The sequence below is a fragment of the Filicampus tigris genome, chromosome 4 (assembly GCF_054856515.1).
Source record: "Filicampus tigris isolate MCC_2025a chromosome 4, RoL_Ftig_1.0, whole genome shotgun sequence".
Lineage (NCBI taxonomy): Eukaryota > Metazoa > Chordata > Actinopteri > Syngnathiformes > Syngnathidae > Filicampus > Filicampus tigris.
The window spans coordinates 30,039,602-30,058,131 of record NC_141220.1 but is presented as its reverse complement, the minus strand read 5'-3'; the positions used below and the strand labels follow the sequence as shown (position 1 = coordinate 30,058,131).

General features: G+C 53.2%; 1 protein-coding gene across 10 annotated transcripts in view; it reads right to left on the bottom strand.

The window, feature by feature from the left end:
- The window catches only part of LOC147149431 (semaphorin-4B-like), a 36,126-nt gene extending 25,554 nt beyond the window's left edge, over window positions 1–10,572 (bottom strand). For 2 of the 10 annotated variants that reach the window (XM_086028412.1, XM_086028415.1), the window contains exon 1: window positions 445–1,774. Coding sequence is in view for 1 of the 10 variants with exons in the window: in XM_086028410.1 (XP_085884536.1) it covers window positions 1,788–1,962 (175 nt within the window). In the remaining 9 variants the exon portion in view is untranslated. The other 8 variants (XM_086028418.1, XM_086028423.1, XM_086028417.1 and 5 more) reach the window with 8 other exon arrangements.
- Between the last annotated feature and the right edge of the window lie 7,958 nt (window positions 10,573–18,530).

The following is an 18,530-nucleotide window of genomic DNA, read 5'->3' as shown; positions in this document are numbered from 1 at the left end:
CCAAACTGTAAGATACGAGGCCGAAATCAGACAAACGCTCTTCCGATCATCACCGCCAACGGCAAAAACATTGACGGCGAGAGGCACGGCCGCCAGCAGGCTGCTGCTGCTGCTGCATGTCACTTGCGGCACACTTGCGGCACACTTGCGGCACACTTGCGGCACACTTGCGGCACCTCACAACCAAGTAAGCAGCACAGTTTGTCGAGGAGCCACAACAAGATGCTCAAAAAGTGGACGACCGCGGAAGTGGTTGCAGGCGAACCTGCTGGTGTCATTTTCTCAACACGTAACCCGAGCACGCACGCACGCACGCACGCACGCACACGCAGGCAGGCAGGCAGGCAGGCAGGCAGGCAGGCAGGCAGGCAGGCAGGCAGGCAGGCAGGCAGGCAGGCAGGCAGGCAGGCACTCACTCACTCACTCACTCACTCACTCACTCACATGAATGATTGACGAGGCCACAGCACGCAAGTCGTCTGTGTCTGAGCTCCAACAGCAACGCGGAGCAGAATTTCGTCTTGACTCACAGTCGGTCCCGCAGCCGCGCGCGCGCGCTCTCGTCAGCCTCAGACGCGCTCCAAGGGAAAAATCCTCCGAAAGCGGCGCGAGACGCGGCAGGTCGACAAAGTCCTTCCCTGCTCTCACTCGCCACTCGGACTCAGGCAGGCTGCCCGTGGCGGGTCAGAGAAGAGAGACGCGCTAGGCCGCGCCCCCTCCGCGCAGAGACCACGCCTCCAACGGGGGGGGGGGGAGCGGTGTTCAGCAAGCGCCTCAGGGCTCATTCTACAACTGGAGCACATGCACTTGGATGTCTCATTGGAGACAGCGTGCGACCAGCTGCAGCAGCTTTTCGCGAAAAAGGATTTCAAAGAATAAGAGTCAAATGGTCTGTCATGCACAAAAAGAGACCAAGAGACATCATTTCAAAACGCTTTCCAACTTGATCTGACCTGTAACCTGTGCGCACGTGAAACAACAAACATGGAATCTTATCAAGAGGGGAAGTCAAAATAAGCATTGAGGAAAAGTCTCAAGTACAAGTCAGGTCAACTGTTTTTCTCTTGCTATAAAAAGTGACTGTTTCAAACAAAAGGAGGTTCCAAAAAAAATGTGTGTGTGTGTGTGTGTGTGTGAGATTTGAAAGAGGGAAACTCCTGCGGATGAATTAGTTATGAGCGCCATCTACATGTGGGGCAGACGAGACATGAAATATTCACTTGGCGTCTGAAGGACTTGAAGGCAAAAGCAAGTCCTTCGCTGACGCGATCGGGCCGGCGCCGCGCCGCACCGCAAGTGCACACTCGCTGCATGCATGCCGGCGGGCGAGTCGCTGGAGGAAAAGTCAGCGCGAGATGACGTCATGCACCAGCTGTCCAAAAATCTGCATGCGGATGACCACGCACAAGCGCGCAGCTGCTGGACGTGTCGTCGATGCACACGCCCACTTTTGGCAGAGGGGAGAAAATCAAAAAGTCTGAGGTCATCTCCGAGCGTGTGCTGGAAATATGCAAATGAAGACGTCCGTCCACAGCAGAGTTGCGGGGCGAGCGAGCCCGTCTCATCTCTTGCCGTGGCAACCAGAAAGCGCGCGAGCGCGCACGCGCACACACACACACACACGCGCGCACACAAGCACACCGGCGAAGATGCCATGGCAGTAACGCCGATGGCCGCCAAAAGATTCTGGCCACCGCGCCGCAAAGTGCTCACTCCGCCAAAGCCGCCGAGCGTCGACGACCGCCCCCCGCACCCGCTGCGTGCACAGGCTTTGCTCCAGCAATTACCTTGCAGCACAACGCCGCCAACAAGCTCCTGAAGGCACCCATCCCCGAGAGGAGCAGGAGCAGGAGGAGGAGTGGGAGGAGGAGGAGGAGGAGGAGGCTGCTGCTGCTGCTGCTGCTGCTGCTGCTGCTGCTGCTGCTGCTGCTGCTGAACCGGCACGGCGTCTCCCACATGCATCCAGAGCAGCAGATTGTAAAGGGGAGGGGAGGAAATCTATCCAAAAATACCAAGCAAAAGAAAAAAAACAAGAAGCAGCAGTGGGGGGTTGCTGGAACATCAGCGCGAGCATTACGTCATCGGCTGCGCTCAGCGCAAGGATGGCGAGAGGAGCGGACGCGTGCAGGCAAGGAGACATGTAGCCGCTCCAAATTCGAGATGCGCGATCTGATAAGCGCAAAATGCCCTCGGTGGTCACGAGCCAATTCCATCAGCTGCATGGACCTGTGCTGTCACAATGGATGGGATGTGCATGGCGGCTGTCCAAGGATTAGCAGCGGGGGGGGGGGGCGGCAAAGCATACACACATGCAATCAACCTCCGGGCGAGGTCATCTGAAGAGCTGCTGTCAGGGGACACGCTTGTCGGGATGAGCCTTAAACACAAGCACGCCTTTCTTAACCCATTTTTGGAACGGGAGAGACCCCGAGTCCGGTCCTGCATGGGGAGTCCCTAGCCAGCCGGCCGGCCGCTCCCGTCACGCCTGATCAACCATCAGGAGGCTTCTCGTGCAGGCTTCGGCAAAGCCTGCCACTGAGCTGCTCAGTGGAATCGGCTGCGCTGGAGAGGCGAGGCATCCAAAACAGGCAGGACGGGTAGGGAGGGGCGAGGCATCCAAAATAGGCAGGACGGGTAGGGAGGGACGAGGCATCCAAAATAGGCAGGACGGGTAGGGAGGGGCGAGGCATCCAAAATAGGCAAGACGGGTAGGGAGGGGCGAGGCATCCAAAATAGGCAGGACGGGTAGGGAGGGGCGAGGCATCCAAAATAGGCAGGACGGGTAGGGAGGGGCGAGGCATCCAAAATAGGCAAGACGGGTAGGGAGGGGCGAGGCATCCAAAATAGGCAGGACGGGTAGGGAGGGGCGAGGCATCCAAAATAGGCAGGACGGGTAGGGAGGGTCGAGGCATCCAAAATAGGCAAGACAGGTAGGGAGGGGCGAGGCATCCAAAATAGGCAGGACGGGTAGGGAGGGGCGAGGCATCCAAAATAGGCAGGACGGGTAGGGAGGGGCGAGGCATCCAAAATAGGCAGGACGGGTAGGGAGGGTTGAGGCATCCAAAATAGGCAGGACGGGTAGGGAGGGGCGAGGCATCCAAAATAGGCAGGACGGGTAGGGAGGGGCGAGGCATCCAAAATAGGCAGGACGGGTAGGGAGGGGCGAGGCATCCAAAATAGGCAGGACGGGTAGGGAGGGGCGAGGCATCCAAAATAGGCAGGACGGGTAGGGAGGGTCGAGGCATCCAAAATAGGCAGGACAGGTAGGGAGGGGCGAGGCATCCAAAATAGGCAGGACGGGTAGGGAGGGTCGAGGCATCCAAAATAGGCAGGACAGGTAGGGAGGGGCGAGGCATCCAAAATAGGCAGGACGGGTAGGGAGGGGCGAGGCATCCAAAATAGGCAGGACGGGTAGGGAGGGGCGAGGCATCCAAAATAGGCAAGACGGGTAGGGAGGGGCGAGGCATCCAAAATAGGCAGGACGGGTAGGGAGGGGCGAGGCATCCAAAATAGGCAGGACGGGTAGGGAGGGTCGAGGCATCCAAAATAGGCAAGACAGGTAGGGAGGGGCGAGGCATCCAAAATAGGCAGGACGGGTAGGGAGGGGCGAGGCATCCAAAATAGGCAGGACGGGTAGGGAGGGGCGAGGCATCCAAAATAGGCAGGACGGGTAGGGAGGGTTGAGGCATCCAAAATAGGCAGGACGGGTAGGGAGGGGCGAGGCATCCAAAATAGGCAGGACGGGTAGGGAGGGGCGAGGCATCCAAAATAGGCAGGACGGGTAGGGAGGGGCGAGGCATCCAAAATAGGCAGGACGGGTAGGGAGGGGCGAGGCATCCAAAATAGGCAGGACGGGTAGGGAGGGTCGAGGCATCCAAAATAGGCAGGACAGGTAGGGAGGGGCGAGGCATCCAAAATAGGCAGGACGGGTAGGGAGGGTCGAGGCATCCAAAATAGGCAGGACAGGTAGGGAGGGGCTCTCCAGGACTGCGCCGCCTGGGCAAGCGACCGACCGCCGCCGCCTGCAGGCCCTCAAGTGAAAACAGTGGCACTCTCTTGTCCACTTTGCGCTTGTGCTGCCACATAGTGGCCAAAAGGTCGACAAGTTTTACTTGGAGAAAAAAAAGAATCCGAATGGAGCGGAAAGCGTGGCTGAGGACTGAGGAGGCCAAATTGAGTGGATGTCTTGGTAAATAGTTGGGAAGAAGAGAGCCAGAGCGGCAACTAAAGCTCCACCATCAGCTTTGAGGAAGGCATCGGTTCACAGCTACGAGGGAAAAATAAATGGCCGGCTCGCTCGCTAACGTCAGGCGGTCTTGACCCAAGCGCACACGATTTGCCATCAGAAACATTGAACAGATTCAACACCAAGCATTAATGGGCCAGACCGCTTTCCTGACCAAAACGGCCAGAGGGGGAAAAAATCTGTCAAAAAATCAAGTCTCTGACCAAACACACCTGATAATCCCTCAGGAGAACTGACTTTTAGGGGCATCCAATGATCGTGGCTTTGCTGATTTTGATGCTAATTCTACTGCTCAAGGGGAAATGCTAAAAACTTGGCGCCGTTGTTGCCGTGTGCCTCGCCGGCCTTGCCGGTGTGCTTGCGTGTTCACGCGCCCCGCCACGTTTGCTTCCACAGAAACACGCACAGGGGATCTCCAAACAGCAAAAGAGTCCACGTCATGGGTATGGGTACGATTATTAGCCAGTGGGGGCGTGTTCATGAGAACTGTCTGCGTGGCCGCCACATTGGCACAGGCAACTGTTGGTCTTTGAAGGGTGGCGCCGCAATGACTTGAGAACGATCACACAAAGCCAAGCCAAGGAGCACAAGCCCGGGAGAGGTCGGAGGGCGCCTTGACACCCGTGCCAGACGCATGTGGCAAAGAAGATGCATTTGGCCCTCCGGCTCAAACGAGGATGGAGGATTACTCATCCGTGTATTCATGTCTGGCAGGCTAGGACTGCATTTTGAATAATACACGCGCGCATAGAAAATGAGCAGCATCTGAGGCTTACTATGCTCAACCGTCGGCGCGGGGCGACGCCCTTGCTAGGCTATCCCTCAATTTAGCCTCAAACATCGCTGGCGCGCCGATTGATCGTAGGTCGGCTGCAACCACGACCGCAGTGGGGCGCTTGCGGCGGACGAGGAGGCAGAGCGACCCTCCGCAAACGTAAACGCGCACCCGTCGATAGCGCAGGCGAGCGCAGCCTTGACGAAGGATCGCGGGCCAACAGGGAAAAGGCCTCCCCGCAAAGAGTCTTCCAAAGCGCTCGGCTGCACGTCAACAAAACGACGAGACTTTTGAGGGGAGAGAAAGCGAGCAGGGCGGCTGACCTTGACTTGAGACCTGCCAACTGCAGAGGCGTACAAGAAGCCAATCCTGCCGTTTGAAGGACGAATTCCACACCTTTGGATCGGACCTTTTAAGGCACGTTGGCGAGTTGAGTCTGGCTCAGCCTGCCCACCTCCAGGTTAGCGCATCTGCCTCACGCTTCTCAAGTTCGCAGGTTCCAAGCTCGGCCGCGGCCTTCCTCGGTGTACTTTGCATATCCGCTCGGGTTAAAATGAGCCCCGATTTCTGCGGCACTTCACATGGCCTGGAGAGGATTTACGCGGGCCTGGGCTGAGTAAGGCCACGCACGAATGGGCGGCGACTCAGATGCCATCTTGGAATAGTTGTCGTAATCGCCTGCGGCATGGAGCACTTTTAGCTGAGAGGCGGCGGGGAGGCTGTGCGAGATCTCCGCGGCGCCGCCGCCCGCCCGCCCGCCCGCATGCGGAGCGCATCGACGGCAGCCACGCATCGGTGGCAACTTGCCGAGCGAGTTCAAAGATTTCGTCACTGGCCTGAGTGCGCGTCCAGCCGTGGCGACGCCGCTAACCCTGGCCTTATATGGAATGAATCTAAAGTGCCCGCTTTGGGAACGTAGGCGGAAGCCAGAAAAAGCGGGAGAAAACTTTGCTCTCATGCACACGGACACCTTTTCCTGGCTGGTCTTGGCCTCGTAGCCCACTTGCTGCTCATCCTCCGCCGCAGGTGTCAGGCACCTTGTTTCCCCATTCTCAGCCGCCTATCAAGTTCCGCGTTTCCGCGGCAACCACCCGATTACGTTGCCGGCCTCTCCGCAGAAAGGCGCGCTCCTGTCGTCACCAAGAAATGTTGCACAATAGCGACCGTTTCGCCACGTCGTAAGAGCTTATTTCTATTTGGATGGCATCCAATCGGAACCGCTCGGAGGTCCCGCGTGCATTGGGCTCAACTAACTGCTTGAGTTCATTGTTATTTGTTTTGATTTGACTGAGGCAAAGACAAGCTACAGTCCCCAAAGGCAAATGAAAGGGTCTTCTTCTACTCTGTCAATATGCCAAGGGCGTGGTGTCCAAATGGGAGGAAATTCTCAAAGGTTGGTATGCGCCCTCTAGCGGTATGCGAGCAGTCACCCAATTCAATGCTCAAACTGCAGAGAATATTACAGTGGCCTCCGCTTTTTTTTTTTTTTTTTTTTTTTTTACGCAGTAAAGGGAATTTGTTAAGTACAGTTCAGTTGTATTTCATTTTGGATTACAACAAAATAAGACACAAATGAAGACTGCCCATGAAGAGTCTCTCGTGTACTTCAAAGTCTGGATAGGTTCGTTTTCTGTCCGTCCCCGGTGTCTGATGCGAACCGCCGTAATCGGGGGGCTCTCCTGAAAGAGCAGGTAGGCGACCGCGCAAGTCATTTTGGAAAGCCCGTCTGTCATATTGCTAATGGCAGACGGGGATTCCAGTCAAAAACAAGCTCAGGCACGCCAGCATCAAAACCTGTCGCAACCTTTGATTAAGTGAGACGCGGAGGGGAGGGGAGGGGAGGGGAGGCGCGGCGGGGGGCAAACATGTCGTCACAACGACAGAAAAAGATACGGATGGAAGCTCAAGGGCCGATCTTGAAAATGACAAATTTCAGAATTGGAGGACATTTTTCGATCATCTCGAGCACTCGTCCTAACCAGTGTGACAGCGCGAGAGATCATCAATTGTTCACGAGCTGCCACACTCGTTGTCAAGTGACCCGAGTTTGTTCACGAGCGGCTGTTGGCATAGCTAGCAAGCTAACACAGCTAGCGTGTTAAATCAGAGGCACCAAAAGAAGCGACGCACTCCGTCGCTGTACATAGCCGAGCAGTTGAGGGCCAAAATTAGCGCTTCCCAGATCAGAGAGTAGACTTCACCCGACAACTGCTCACATTCCACATAGTCGAGTGACAAACGGTGCAATCGAGGCGCCCCAGAGGGAAATCTCGGGACAAGGGGGACACTTTGGAATGTGCATCTGCACCGTCGCTGCTCTTGCACTTGATGCGGTCGCATCCATCCGTGCTCCAGTCCGGAGCACGTTGTTCGTGTACGGGTCGCGCTCGGACGACCTGGCGTGGAGGCCATTGCACGTGAGGGAGTCAAATCACTTGGCTGGCGCTTGTCGTGGGTACCGTTGCCGTGACAACCACCATCGCCGCCTTTCGGCTTCCGTAACAATGCTGGGCCAGGACAGGATCGCTCGGTCATCGTGAATAAGATTCTTTTTGTCTTCCACTTGCACTTCCATCACTTCCAACTTCATTTTGCGCCGGGCCCAGATTTCCGAGCTACCTAAGGTGCAGAAGCCTTTTTCCTGCCGCCTCTTTTGCGCCGGCTGCTGCATCCTAATTGAGGCGGGTGACACGCAACACGGCCACCAACAGCGCACGCCGCTATTTGAGACCTCGGCAAATGACGTCCATTGGATTCAAGCTCAAAGGCGTCGCGAGACACGAGCCAGGCGCGCACCTCCTCGTCTTTGTAAAGCGCTACAAGCGTAGTGCAAACTCGCACGAGACGTACGATTCCGAAGCAGGACGAGTGGATAACGCTGCGACAGCAGCCAAGAGCGTGAAGGGAATTTCAAAGCTGCCGGTCGCAGCATTCCGAGAGATTGGATGCCATGCGGGTGGTGGAACATTTGATCGAGAGTACGGTGTCAAATATCAAAGTGCCGAGTGTGTTGCTACGTCTCGTGTCCTCGGGCTACCACGAACGGCATTTTCACCCACTTCTTTCCTGCTCCTCTAGCGCGAAAAGGATACCGCGCTGAACACTGCCGATGAATAAGAACCGCCTTCAAAAAGAAGAAGAGGAAAGGGGAAAAAAAACAAAAACAAACAAACAAACAAAACAAAACAAAAAGCGATTTCGGCGACCGCGCCTGCATGCGACCGAGGCTGGCACGCAAACGCGCAGCACACACCGGCGCGATTTTCAGCAGTCGTGGATGTTGGAGGCAGTGCTCACGCGGTTTCCGGAGAAGACCTCCAAGCAAAGTCCGCTCGAGAGATGCCCCAACCCTAACGACGCCAACGTGCGGTTTTACCTTTGCCAGAGATGCTTTAAACACTCTCACACACTCAAGTGAAACACTTTTATACACACTACCGAAACACTCTCACACCCTACCAAACGTTTGACACTTTTTAACACTACTAAAATGCTGCCGTACACTCCACTGCATGCAACCAGTAATTAGAAAAATATAGAGAACAATTTTGGGGGGGGGGACAAAAAACATGAATTCCTATTCACCTCCAAAATTCTTCAAAACAGGGGAAATTTGGGGGTTGGTGCCGTGCGTGATCTCAGAAAAAAAAAACCCAAAGCAAAGTCGACTGGTCCTTTTGTAGAGGAACGAACACCGCTAGTCAAATCGAAAGAGCAGCGGCCACGCACCCTCGGCGCGCACATTAGCGGTTAGCCGCACGCGGCCGGTCGCGTCGCGCACGCGCGGCCGCATATCAAAGAGGCCTTCTTGAAACGGAACAGGTGCGAGATTCAAAGCGGGGAGTGTCTCGTTACTTGGCGACTCACCACACAAGTCCGCTCAAAGTGGCCCAAAGCATAAAGCGCGCCCTGTGTTGGCCGAGAAGCGGCAGCAGACAATCGTCAATGTGCAAGACAAGCGCAAACACCAGCTAGCTAGCGCGAAGCCAAGCCACTTAGTAGTCACAGCCGTCTTCCACTTGTTGTCGACAGACAGACCGCCGGCAACGCCAACAGATCCGTTTTAACGATCAATTTCATGTGGTTTTTTCCACAGTGAGGTCAGCACTCGGTCCTGTTTGGCAATTAACGATGACGACAAACTGGAACTGCTCGTGCTGTCAACTGTTTCTCGGGTGCAGCAGAGAGTGACGTTTGACCTCCCTGAATTGGACTCACAGATTTTCCAATCACGGTTTTCCCTCACGCATGTATGTGCAACCAAACTCTGAATTAAGGAAGAGAGCCCATTACCAGATAAAGGCACACAGCAAACAAGCGGACATTTTATAAGACACAACTAAAGTGAAGCATTGCGGGGCGTCATAGTTGGCATTCCCGCCTGGGAGAGTGACGTCACGTGTGCGGCGTGTCACATTTGGATCACGTGTAAAATAGGGAAGGAGGGGGGGGGCATTTGCCTTTTCAAGATGGGAATGCAGTCATTATTTTGAATTTGCGTCAGCTCAACAAAATAGTCACTAGTCAGCTTGGTTGCACACACTCTGCTGTTGACAAAGTGTCATCTAGCTTCAAAAACACCTAAATACACGTGGCCCCGCAAAAAAAAAAAACATGTGGATGGCAGTACATAAGTACATCAAGCCGAAAGAGAAAGAGACCCACATGGCTGTGTGACTATGGATGAGGTCCTCAAACTTCATTGAGCTATTTCAAAACAATGCACATTACGGTTGCTGTGACAAAATTAACATGTAAACATACCGGGCAAAGTCCCACGCAGTCCAGACAAGTCTGCACTTGCACGCCGTGACATCACGCAAGCTAACGCAATGCCCGGCCAGGCAACATCGGGACTCAACCAAGGTGCATCGTGCAGCCGAGCAGTTACTGACCGCAGACATGCAGAACAACTTCACACTTGTTGGTGTTTTTTTTTTGTTTTTTGTTTTTTTCGCCAACAGGAGGCACCAGCGTACTTGCGTTTGGCCCCAAAGTCAATTGGACGAGCGCTGCTTTAAACCCAAAAGGGCGATTCAATACTTGCACCCCTAAAAGCTTTAGGGCTGTTTGTCATGCAGGGAAAATGTGTATCAGAAGCGACGGACATTGCAGAGGCAAACGTGTGCTTGCCATTTGGCTCGAGGAGTGTTTCGCTTGCGTGCGCCCACTTGGGCTGGGTTCCTCACCTCGGGCTTGACAGCGGACATCTCCGCGAAAACGAAGCAAAGCGGGGAAATTGGGGTTGCGCAGCCATTGAAATAATGCCACGGTTGCTTGAATTCAGGCGGTAAACACGCTCCTTTGGATTGGCGGATATTTGACGTTTCGCGCTAAGGGCACTTTTCTCTCACTTGTCAGGATGTCTGTTGCTGCATATTATAAAAGAAACATGTTCGGCCGGCGTGACATCTTCACAGCCGAATAGCACTTCAGAGTGTTGCGCAGCATTGCAACTGGGATTCTCGTCTCGTCTCTCGTCAGTAGCTTTCCGTGGAGGCCATGTTCGAACTTCGCATGGCACCATCCCCACCTACTGGCCAAAACTTGAAAGCACACGTTCAGAAAGAGAGCGCGAGCGGCTGATAGGGGCTGGTCCACTTTTTGACTCGATGGGAGGGAGAATAAATAACGGTGGGAAAGGTTTGATAGGAATTGCTTGAAGATAAAGAAAGGCTGCATGCAACAGGCTCAACGTGATGCAGACGCGTTCCGATTTGGACGATGCCAAGCAATGATTTCATTTCAGTCAGAGGACTTGGGGCATTAGCCACTCTGAAGGCGCATGCGCATGAGGTCGTCCAAGGGCTGCACGTGCACACATGCGCACGTGCACGCTACTGCATGGTCGTTCAGAATAGCTCGAGCCGTTTTGTAAACATTTTCCATCGACCCCGCGGCCTCAACCACGACAAGACGTTTCAATGGATTTGGTTTGTTTGATCAAGTTTTTATTTTATTTACTATCTGTCTGCTCCTGGGTCCTACCACCACCAGTCTTTCATACCATAACTTTAAGTAATAAAATAACACTTAGGAGTAAACATTTTCATAGAAATTAATTTGTCCAAAACCAGGGAGCGGTGCATCGCCCGAGCATCTCCGTACATATATGTTAAGAGGAGCTTGTCTTGTTTTGATTTGATTTTGGGGTACATTATTGTCAAATAACAATAATAACAACAACTAGTCATGCAGTCCTTTGCAACTAGCATGCTGGGCTAATACGTTCAGAGTAGCGACGGTACTGGCAGGTTGAAGGCAGGTTGAAGGCAGGTTGAAGGCAGGTTGAAAGCAGGTTGAAAGCAGGTTGAAAGCAGGTTGAAAGCAGGTTGAAAGCAGGTTGAAAGCAGGTTGAAAGCAGGTTGAAAGCAGGTTGAAAGCAGGTTGAAAGCAGGTTGAAAGCAGGTTGAAAGCAGGTTGAAAGCAGGTTAGCTTGGGGCTCAAAAGCGGCTACGTCGACACTCACGGGGAACTCGATGAGCGGAAGTATCTCGTCTCGGCAGCTTTCAGTTTTCAAAATAAAGGTCACGTCAACAAAATTCCCGTTTGGTCGTCTCTTTGACAGCAAAATATAGTTCAATCTGAATGTATATTTTAAGAGGTATACGGTTTTAGGTTACAGCAATGAATACCGTAGGAAGGAAGGAATAAATGAGCTTGTGTTAACTTCGTAATGTAGGCCAAAGGGAGTCTGTCAAATAAACTCGGCCATTTAATTGTCTCTTTTTATTGTAGGCTGTAATGTTAGACTGTTAGATTGAGACATATTTTTTATTATGCTCAGCAGAATTCAGCTGGTTTGGCAAGGCTAATTGAAGATAATAGAACCACATAAATGTCTGTAGGCCTACACCTTGTTTTTTCCCAAGCGTTTGTGACCATTTGGACTGCCGCCAAATGGTGGCGTTTTGCCCTTTTCTCCTCTACTCATGCATGTGCGACCCGCAAATTTGTTGTTGTTTTTCATTATTACTGTTGAATATTCTTTGCAACGCTGCTTTCTAACACCTTCTGCAAACTTGAGTCTTTTGTCGGTAATGTAGTGAAAATGAGTGGAAATGTGAATATCGCTGGGATCGGGCAGAACTCTTGGGCCTCCAAATTCATCACTTAGTCTTTTAGGGGCTAAAAAGCCTTTAACGTTGCATCGGCAAAGAGAGCGAGTGTGGACTGATCAGTGGTACAGATAAGTGGAGCTTTTCAACCCAAGTCCAGCAATATTTACTTTGCTGCTTGATTTACAGTGTGTGCCCCTACCTTTTCTAGTACTACTTTGCAATTTCTTGACCAACATTGATGCGTGCAAGTACAGTACATGTACGGTTGCCTAAAACGGGCTGTGCAGAGAACATCAGTGGCCAGTCTGCGTGGTGGACAACAATGCACGAAGTCAGACAAAACACTTTCTGAAAGCACAAGCGCACATCCGCAGCTTGAGAACCGGCGCTAATATCTTCTCCAAAAAACCTCACATGTAGATGTCGCGGAGTTTCTCTCCAGGTTCCCTCTGCATTTCCGAGCTCTCCACACTCATGCCCCTTTCAAGCCGTTGCAACCCTAGCACTTCCTGTTCACTGCCAAAGACATGATCGATATCTGTGAATATGCTCTTTAGCCAATCGAATCATAAAATTCATCACGTGAAATTGTTTTTACTCACAGTCGGTTGATTAGTTGCTTTGACGCGTTTTCCGAACAGAAAAAGAATATTTTGCAGCCTGCATGAGCACATGTTATCTAAAGTCTACACTCGCAGATGCACGGTTGCAGAAAAATGCGATTTACCCGTGACTCCATACTGTTATTTGAATTCGACTGCTAACATTTGCTCATATTATTTCTAGTCTACTTTTGCGTAACGTAACTTAGCGGCTGTGACTCCATATTCTCAAAATAAATCCGGCTCCTGCTGGCGCTTTCGACGGCTTCCGTTGGTCGAGCTTCCCAACTATCATCGAGGTCCCCCGCGAGCCGTCGAGGTCGTCGCACGCCCGCCGCGCATAACCTTCTCTTGGGGCTGTGAAATGCGGTGGATCGCTGCCTTGCCTTTGACTTAAAAGGGAGCGCGGCTCAAATCCCAGTCACCGGCGCTAAAGCGCCAACTCTGATCACGGCCATGCAAGAAGTTGGCTTGGAACTCCCTGTTCATTTTGAAGCATCAAGAAGTCAAAAGCATGCCAACGATCAAAGCACAAGCTGTGGCCACACCTGACGAGACGTGCCCCACTCCTTCCTCACGTGCAACATTTCACTGACTGCAGTGTACACTTTCCACCAACAGAGGGCGCTGATAGACGGTGAGATAGGACATGAGCCAGGAGAGCACTCGGGACTCCGGTGGCCCGGCAATGCACAACGATTCCCGCAATGCCTCAGGCCAAAGCCAAGTTTTGGTGATCGACTCGGGTCAACGCCGGCCCGAACGATAGTCAATCAATTTCAACCCAAACGAGGCCGTTTCGTTCCTCTTGCGCCATTTTTCCGGTCAGGGGTTCAAATCCAGCACTTGAAGGGGCCGCAGGGCGCGCGTCCATCCGGAAGACAATTGACGTCGTGATGCTGGAAAAAGGTCAAATAGCAACGGTGAGCGCAGCTCTGTTGATATTCTCCGCATTGTTGGAAACTCCTCGCCGGCCGTCGGGATGAAAACGCGCCCGCCGTAGTTGCCCGCGCTTCCTGTCAAGCGCAGTCGGCAGGTTGCCGTGCTTGTGTTTGGCTACGCGAGCAGACCGGGCTTCTTGGGGAATGGATTAAGGGTGCTTGTTATTGTCTTTCTTTTCCATCTCATTCATCTGCTCAAACTTGGGAGGAATGAGGTTTGTCAAAGACCTCGAGGGCCTATCGGCCATCAAAGTCCCAGGGTCTGAATGTCGTCCGCGCCTTCTTCCGTCCGCTGCACTTGCATCGTGTCGTCACCAGCGCCGGCCGTTTGACTTTGTCTCCGGGCAGCCTCGCTTGCCGCTTGCCGTGCCGCCCGCTTCCAAACGCACCGGTCCGTCCGGCTACGAGCCGCTGTCCCAAACTTTCTTTGCTTGGACTTGCGGGCGGGCGCAGACTCGAGGGAGCGGCCGCGTGCGGGCGCAGTCAACTCTGTCCGCTCACTTATTTGTGAACACGTATTTGCAGCAACCACAAAAGCTTAGCTGGCTTAATTGTGTGTTGGTTTTGACAGAGCTGGCCATCGTGACGGACCGGTCCCCCTGTCCGCCTGCGGCGGACGCCCATTTTGTAGGCCAAGTGAAAAAGGCGAGGCTTCTGGGTCAAATTGAGCAAAAAAAAAAAAAAAAAAAGAGAGAAAGGCCTTTTGATGGCCAATAATTGATTTACAGATTCATGTATTTATTGATACAACAAAGAAACGTCGCATGAGTGATGCCGACCGAAGCGACAAGACAACAAAATCAAGACTGAACAAGGGCTTTTGATGACAAAAGAGTCATTTATTTCATCAGCGGACCACCAAACCGCGGCAGCCGGTTCGTTTCACGATATCGGGGCGGAAATCCTCGGGCCGCTTTTACGAGAGCAAAAGACGAGAGCAGCCCGCCACCGCTTTTCGGCCAGCCTCACAAACGGCAGGCAGGCAGGCAGGCAGACAATTGAAGGCATGACTCCGTGCCATTCAAAGTGCTCTTGGATGAATTGGAAATGATTAAAAATGTAGAATTGACAGGGAAAGCGATAAAGGTGCCCCCCCCCACCCCCATGTAAGTAAGAAGCAGAAGAGGCAGCATGATGGAATGGCAGGCTTGAAGGGGAGAGAAAGGTGAAAGACAGATGAAAGTGAAGAGAGATAAAAGGCGCAGCGAGGAGGGTGCGGGATAAAGCAGGAGGAAGGGAGGCAGAGATGAAAGCAAAATGAGAAAGATAAGAAGAGAGGGAGGGAGACAGAGGAGCAAACGGAGGAAGAGATAGATAGTGTACGCAGCCCACAGAGAGGTAACCATGGAAACAAGGGGAAGGTACAAAAGGAGAGAGAGAGACAAAGGGCTTGATTTGAACAAGAAGGAAACTTGCAGCAAAGAAAAAGTCATTCGGCCTGAAAAAGTCATTCGGCGCCGGCTGCGGGAATGGGGCCGAAAGGAGCGACGCCGGCGTCGAGTGTGAACGCGGCCGCGCCTGGAGCGCTAGCGGGATTCTGGGCGCAGCGCCTGGGCCTCACCTTCAGCTGACATCGCGGCTGGCCACGGAGGGCCTTCTTGCCGAACACGCTGGAACAGGTGGAACATCGTCTTCTTCATCATCATCGTGGTCGTCCTCCTCCTCCTCCCCCTCCTCGCCATGCCGCTCTCAATGTCCCGTGTCACAGCCACGCTGTTTTCATATTGGGGCCCACTTATGAGCTGGCCGGTCCAATTTTTCACTGCACAATGACCAGGCCTTTCAAGACCTCTCAAGCGGTTCAATGCCGCTCCCGAGCGAAGTTTACCGTCAAACTAAACATCAAACCGAGAGGACTACTGAATTTCACATAGCCAAACAGCTGACTACGTTTACGTGCAGTCGATTGACCTTTGTCAACCCGAATATCGGCAGCAGTCGGGTTTTTAAAGGCCTTGTCAAATCCTGAATAAGCGGTAGTTGGTCCAAGTTGGTCGGCGGCAGCGCTAACGGAAGGCCGTTTGAAATACTGCTAGGCGGGCCGGCCTAGAGGCCATTACTATGAAATGGCGGCTAAACGGGCGGCGGCAGGCGAGAAACGATCAGCTCCGCTCAACCGTCACGGTGACGGCGGCGCACTTTCGGAGCGAGGAGGAAACCGACTGCTCTGTTCCTGTGCGCAGAGACACGAATAGAATGTCTTTCGCTAATGGTAGCGGAAATGACGACTATTTGCCTCACCGTGCCCGTGCGTCGCCATTTCAATGGGGATATTTAAAGGTGGGAGGAACGGCTTACTCCGAATGTTTCAGAAATTGCCATTTTCGCCTGAGCCCAAATATCGACCGCAAGTCAACGCCGTCAGCGTCTAAAGAACGGGCCCCTCTAGCCGCATGCTAACTAGCGTGCACGTTCCAACAACATGTCGAGCAGGGGTGTCGAACTCGTAGCCAGACGCGACCCGGCACATCATTTTCTGTGGCCCGCAAAGGCAAATCGCGTTTGCTGACTGACTGGGTTTTTGCCCCAGATTGTCTCCACTTGTAATAAGGTTGATCTAGTGCAAGCATTTCATTACAAATGTCCCTTCCAGAATAAAGTGAGCCATAGTCGACCACTTCATTTTTTACTGCTGTCAGATTTCGGAACGACTTTTCCATCACTGTGTTTGTATAGCACATGTAACAGTATGAGGCCATCCTGCACGTCTACGGGTTAGCAGTCCTATAGCGGCCGATTAGGATGTGGCCCGCCACAAAAATGAGCTCGACACCCCTGAATTGAAGACAGACGGTATAACAGTACAAACAGTCATCCGTTCTTTATCCTCTGCATAGAACGAGTCGATGAAGCGTCACCCACTTGAGTTGCAGGCAGGGCACGCCCGGCGGCTGCGTCCAGGCAGGTCGCCAGTGGGAGTCATAACAAGGCCTCGACGGTCTTATACTGCCCCCAAGCGGCCACGGTGGGCCACGCAATGGCCATTCAATTGATGCAGTGTGACAAAAATGGTGAAATCCTTTTTGAGTTTTGTTTTTTTAGGGGAGGAGGCTTGAACGGACGAATGGCGTCCCCGTTCATTTCAAGCGGGAACGACGACCCGAGATACGAGCTTGCTCACAGAACGATTGACACTCGCGTCTCAAGGCACCACCGCGGGTAGTCTTCTCGAAAGGGGATGTCAAGTCAGAAAGATCCTTGCCAGTGATATGCGGCCCGGCATCGGGATGAATGCGCAGGCCGTTGTAAAATGCACCCGGGCGGGCGGCCATTTTGCTGCGGACTGAAAATGGGACGTCACCGTGGCAGGCGGAGTCAGGAAAGGAGTGTCGGGGCTTGGCCGTTTCGGGGCTTTGGCCATAGGCGAGCCCCCGCCGCCCCCGCTGGATTTTGCCGCCTGCCCGTGTTCATCCCCTTCCCGCCAACATGAGCTGCTGTGAGCTCGCGGTGCAGTTGCGGCGCCTGGAATGTTGCGCTGCTGTGACGTTGTCCACTTCCAGGTGAGTCCATGCAAGGCGCCCCTCCCCAATCGGAAAGGCCTTGCTACGGATTTGTTTTTTATCCTGTGGTTTTTCAGTCTCTTGTGACTATCCCTCCTTTGCCCCCCTCCTCCCTTCCGCCGTCTCTGTTTTTCTCTCTCTCTCTCACTCACTCACTCACTCACTCACCCCCTCCTTGTTTTTTTTCGTTTGCTCTTGATCTCTCTCTCCTGTCCCCCCACTCCATCTATTTCTCTCTCTTTCCCTTCTGGTTCTCTGCTTCCTTCCGTAGCTCTGCCCCCCCCCCCACACCTCTACGCCGCCCCCCCCCCCCCCGTTCCTTTTATATCCTCCTTGCTGAATGCTCTTCTCCTCTCCTCCCTCAACTCTGTCTTTCCTCCTTTATATTCAGTGATTCTTTTCTCTCTGTGTCTTTTTTTTTTTCTTTTCTTTTTCCGAGCTCTCGGCACACTCCTTTCTCCAACGTTGTCTGTCTCCAAGCAGAGCGATTTCATTGCTAATATTCGCTCTTCCCATTTAGGGCCGAACTAGAAATGGAGGGAGGCTCGTCTCCATTATTTTTCTTGTTCTTCTATTATGACTTTGGTCCTTTCAGCATCCCGTCTGCGGGAGGGTGATCGAAGGTCAGTTTATTTGCAAAGGGAAAAGCACAAAACAAAACAGGACCGGCTTCAATGTGAAGACGAGAGATTCTTGCGCGGACGATTGTTTATTTACAAGGCAAACTTGACTACGTACGTCTGCCTCGTCTAAGTGTGCTCGCCTGCCTCTCGGTGGAAATTGCGGCAGCGGTGAGTGAGGCATCCCTGATTGAAACTAGGCCCCCCCAGTACCCCCCCCCCCCCGCCCCCCGCGCCTTTCCTTGCTTCCACTCGGGCTATTTTGGTGTCCAGTCTCCGGCCTTCTCCTGACGGCGCTGCAACAAGCTGGAGGGTGTGGCTCTTTGGATTGCCTTTGACAATTTTGCACATGTGCCGAGCGCCGATGCGCGCCTGCGCTGAGCTCATGAAAGGGGGGCCGGGCCGCTCAGCCCCTCCGCTGGAACTACGCTGCTGCTTTTTTTCCTGCCAGTGACTAACATTTGAGGTTTTCCAGATGCAAGCCGCCGTGCGGCCGTTTTTTGGTGCGCTTTAGATCGCAAGCGCGAATATCGACACACAAGCAGCGTATGTTTGCTCAAGTGCGTTGAGCGGACGAGGTAACAATCCTCCCTGGCATGCATACATTCTTGATCTTTTGTGCAAAAGGACGACTATGAGCGCAGCTTACCGAGGACCCTCGTCATGTACGGTATTTGTCTTCCTTATAGGGCCTCGGGTGGCACAAGAGAAGGAGCGGCACAATGTGAATAGAACTGAAGCAACGACAACAAAGAAGCGGCAACAACCGGTTCATTCATTCTGGG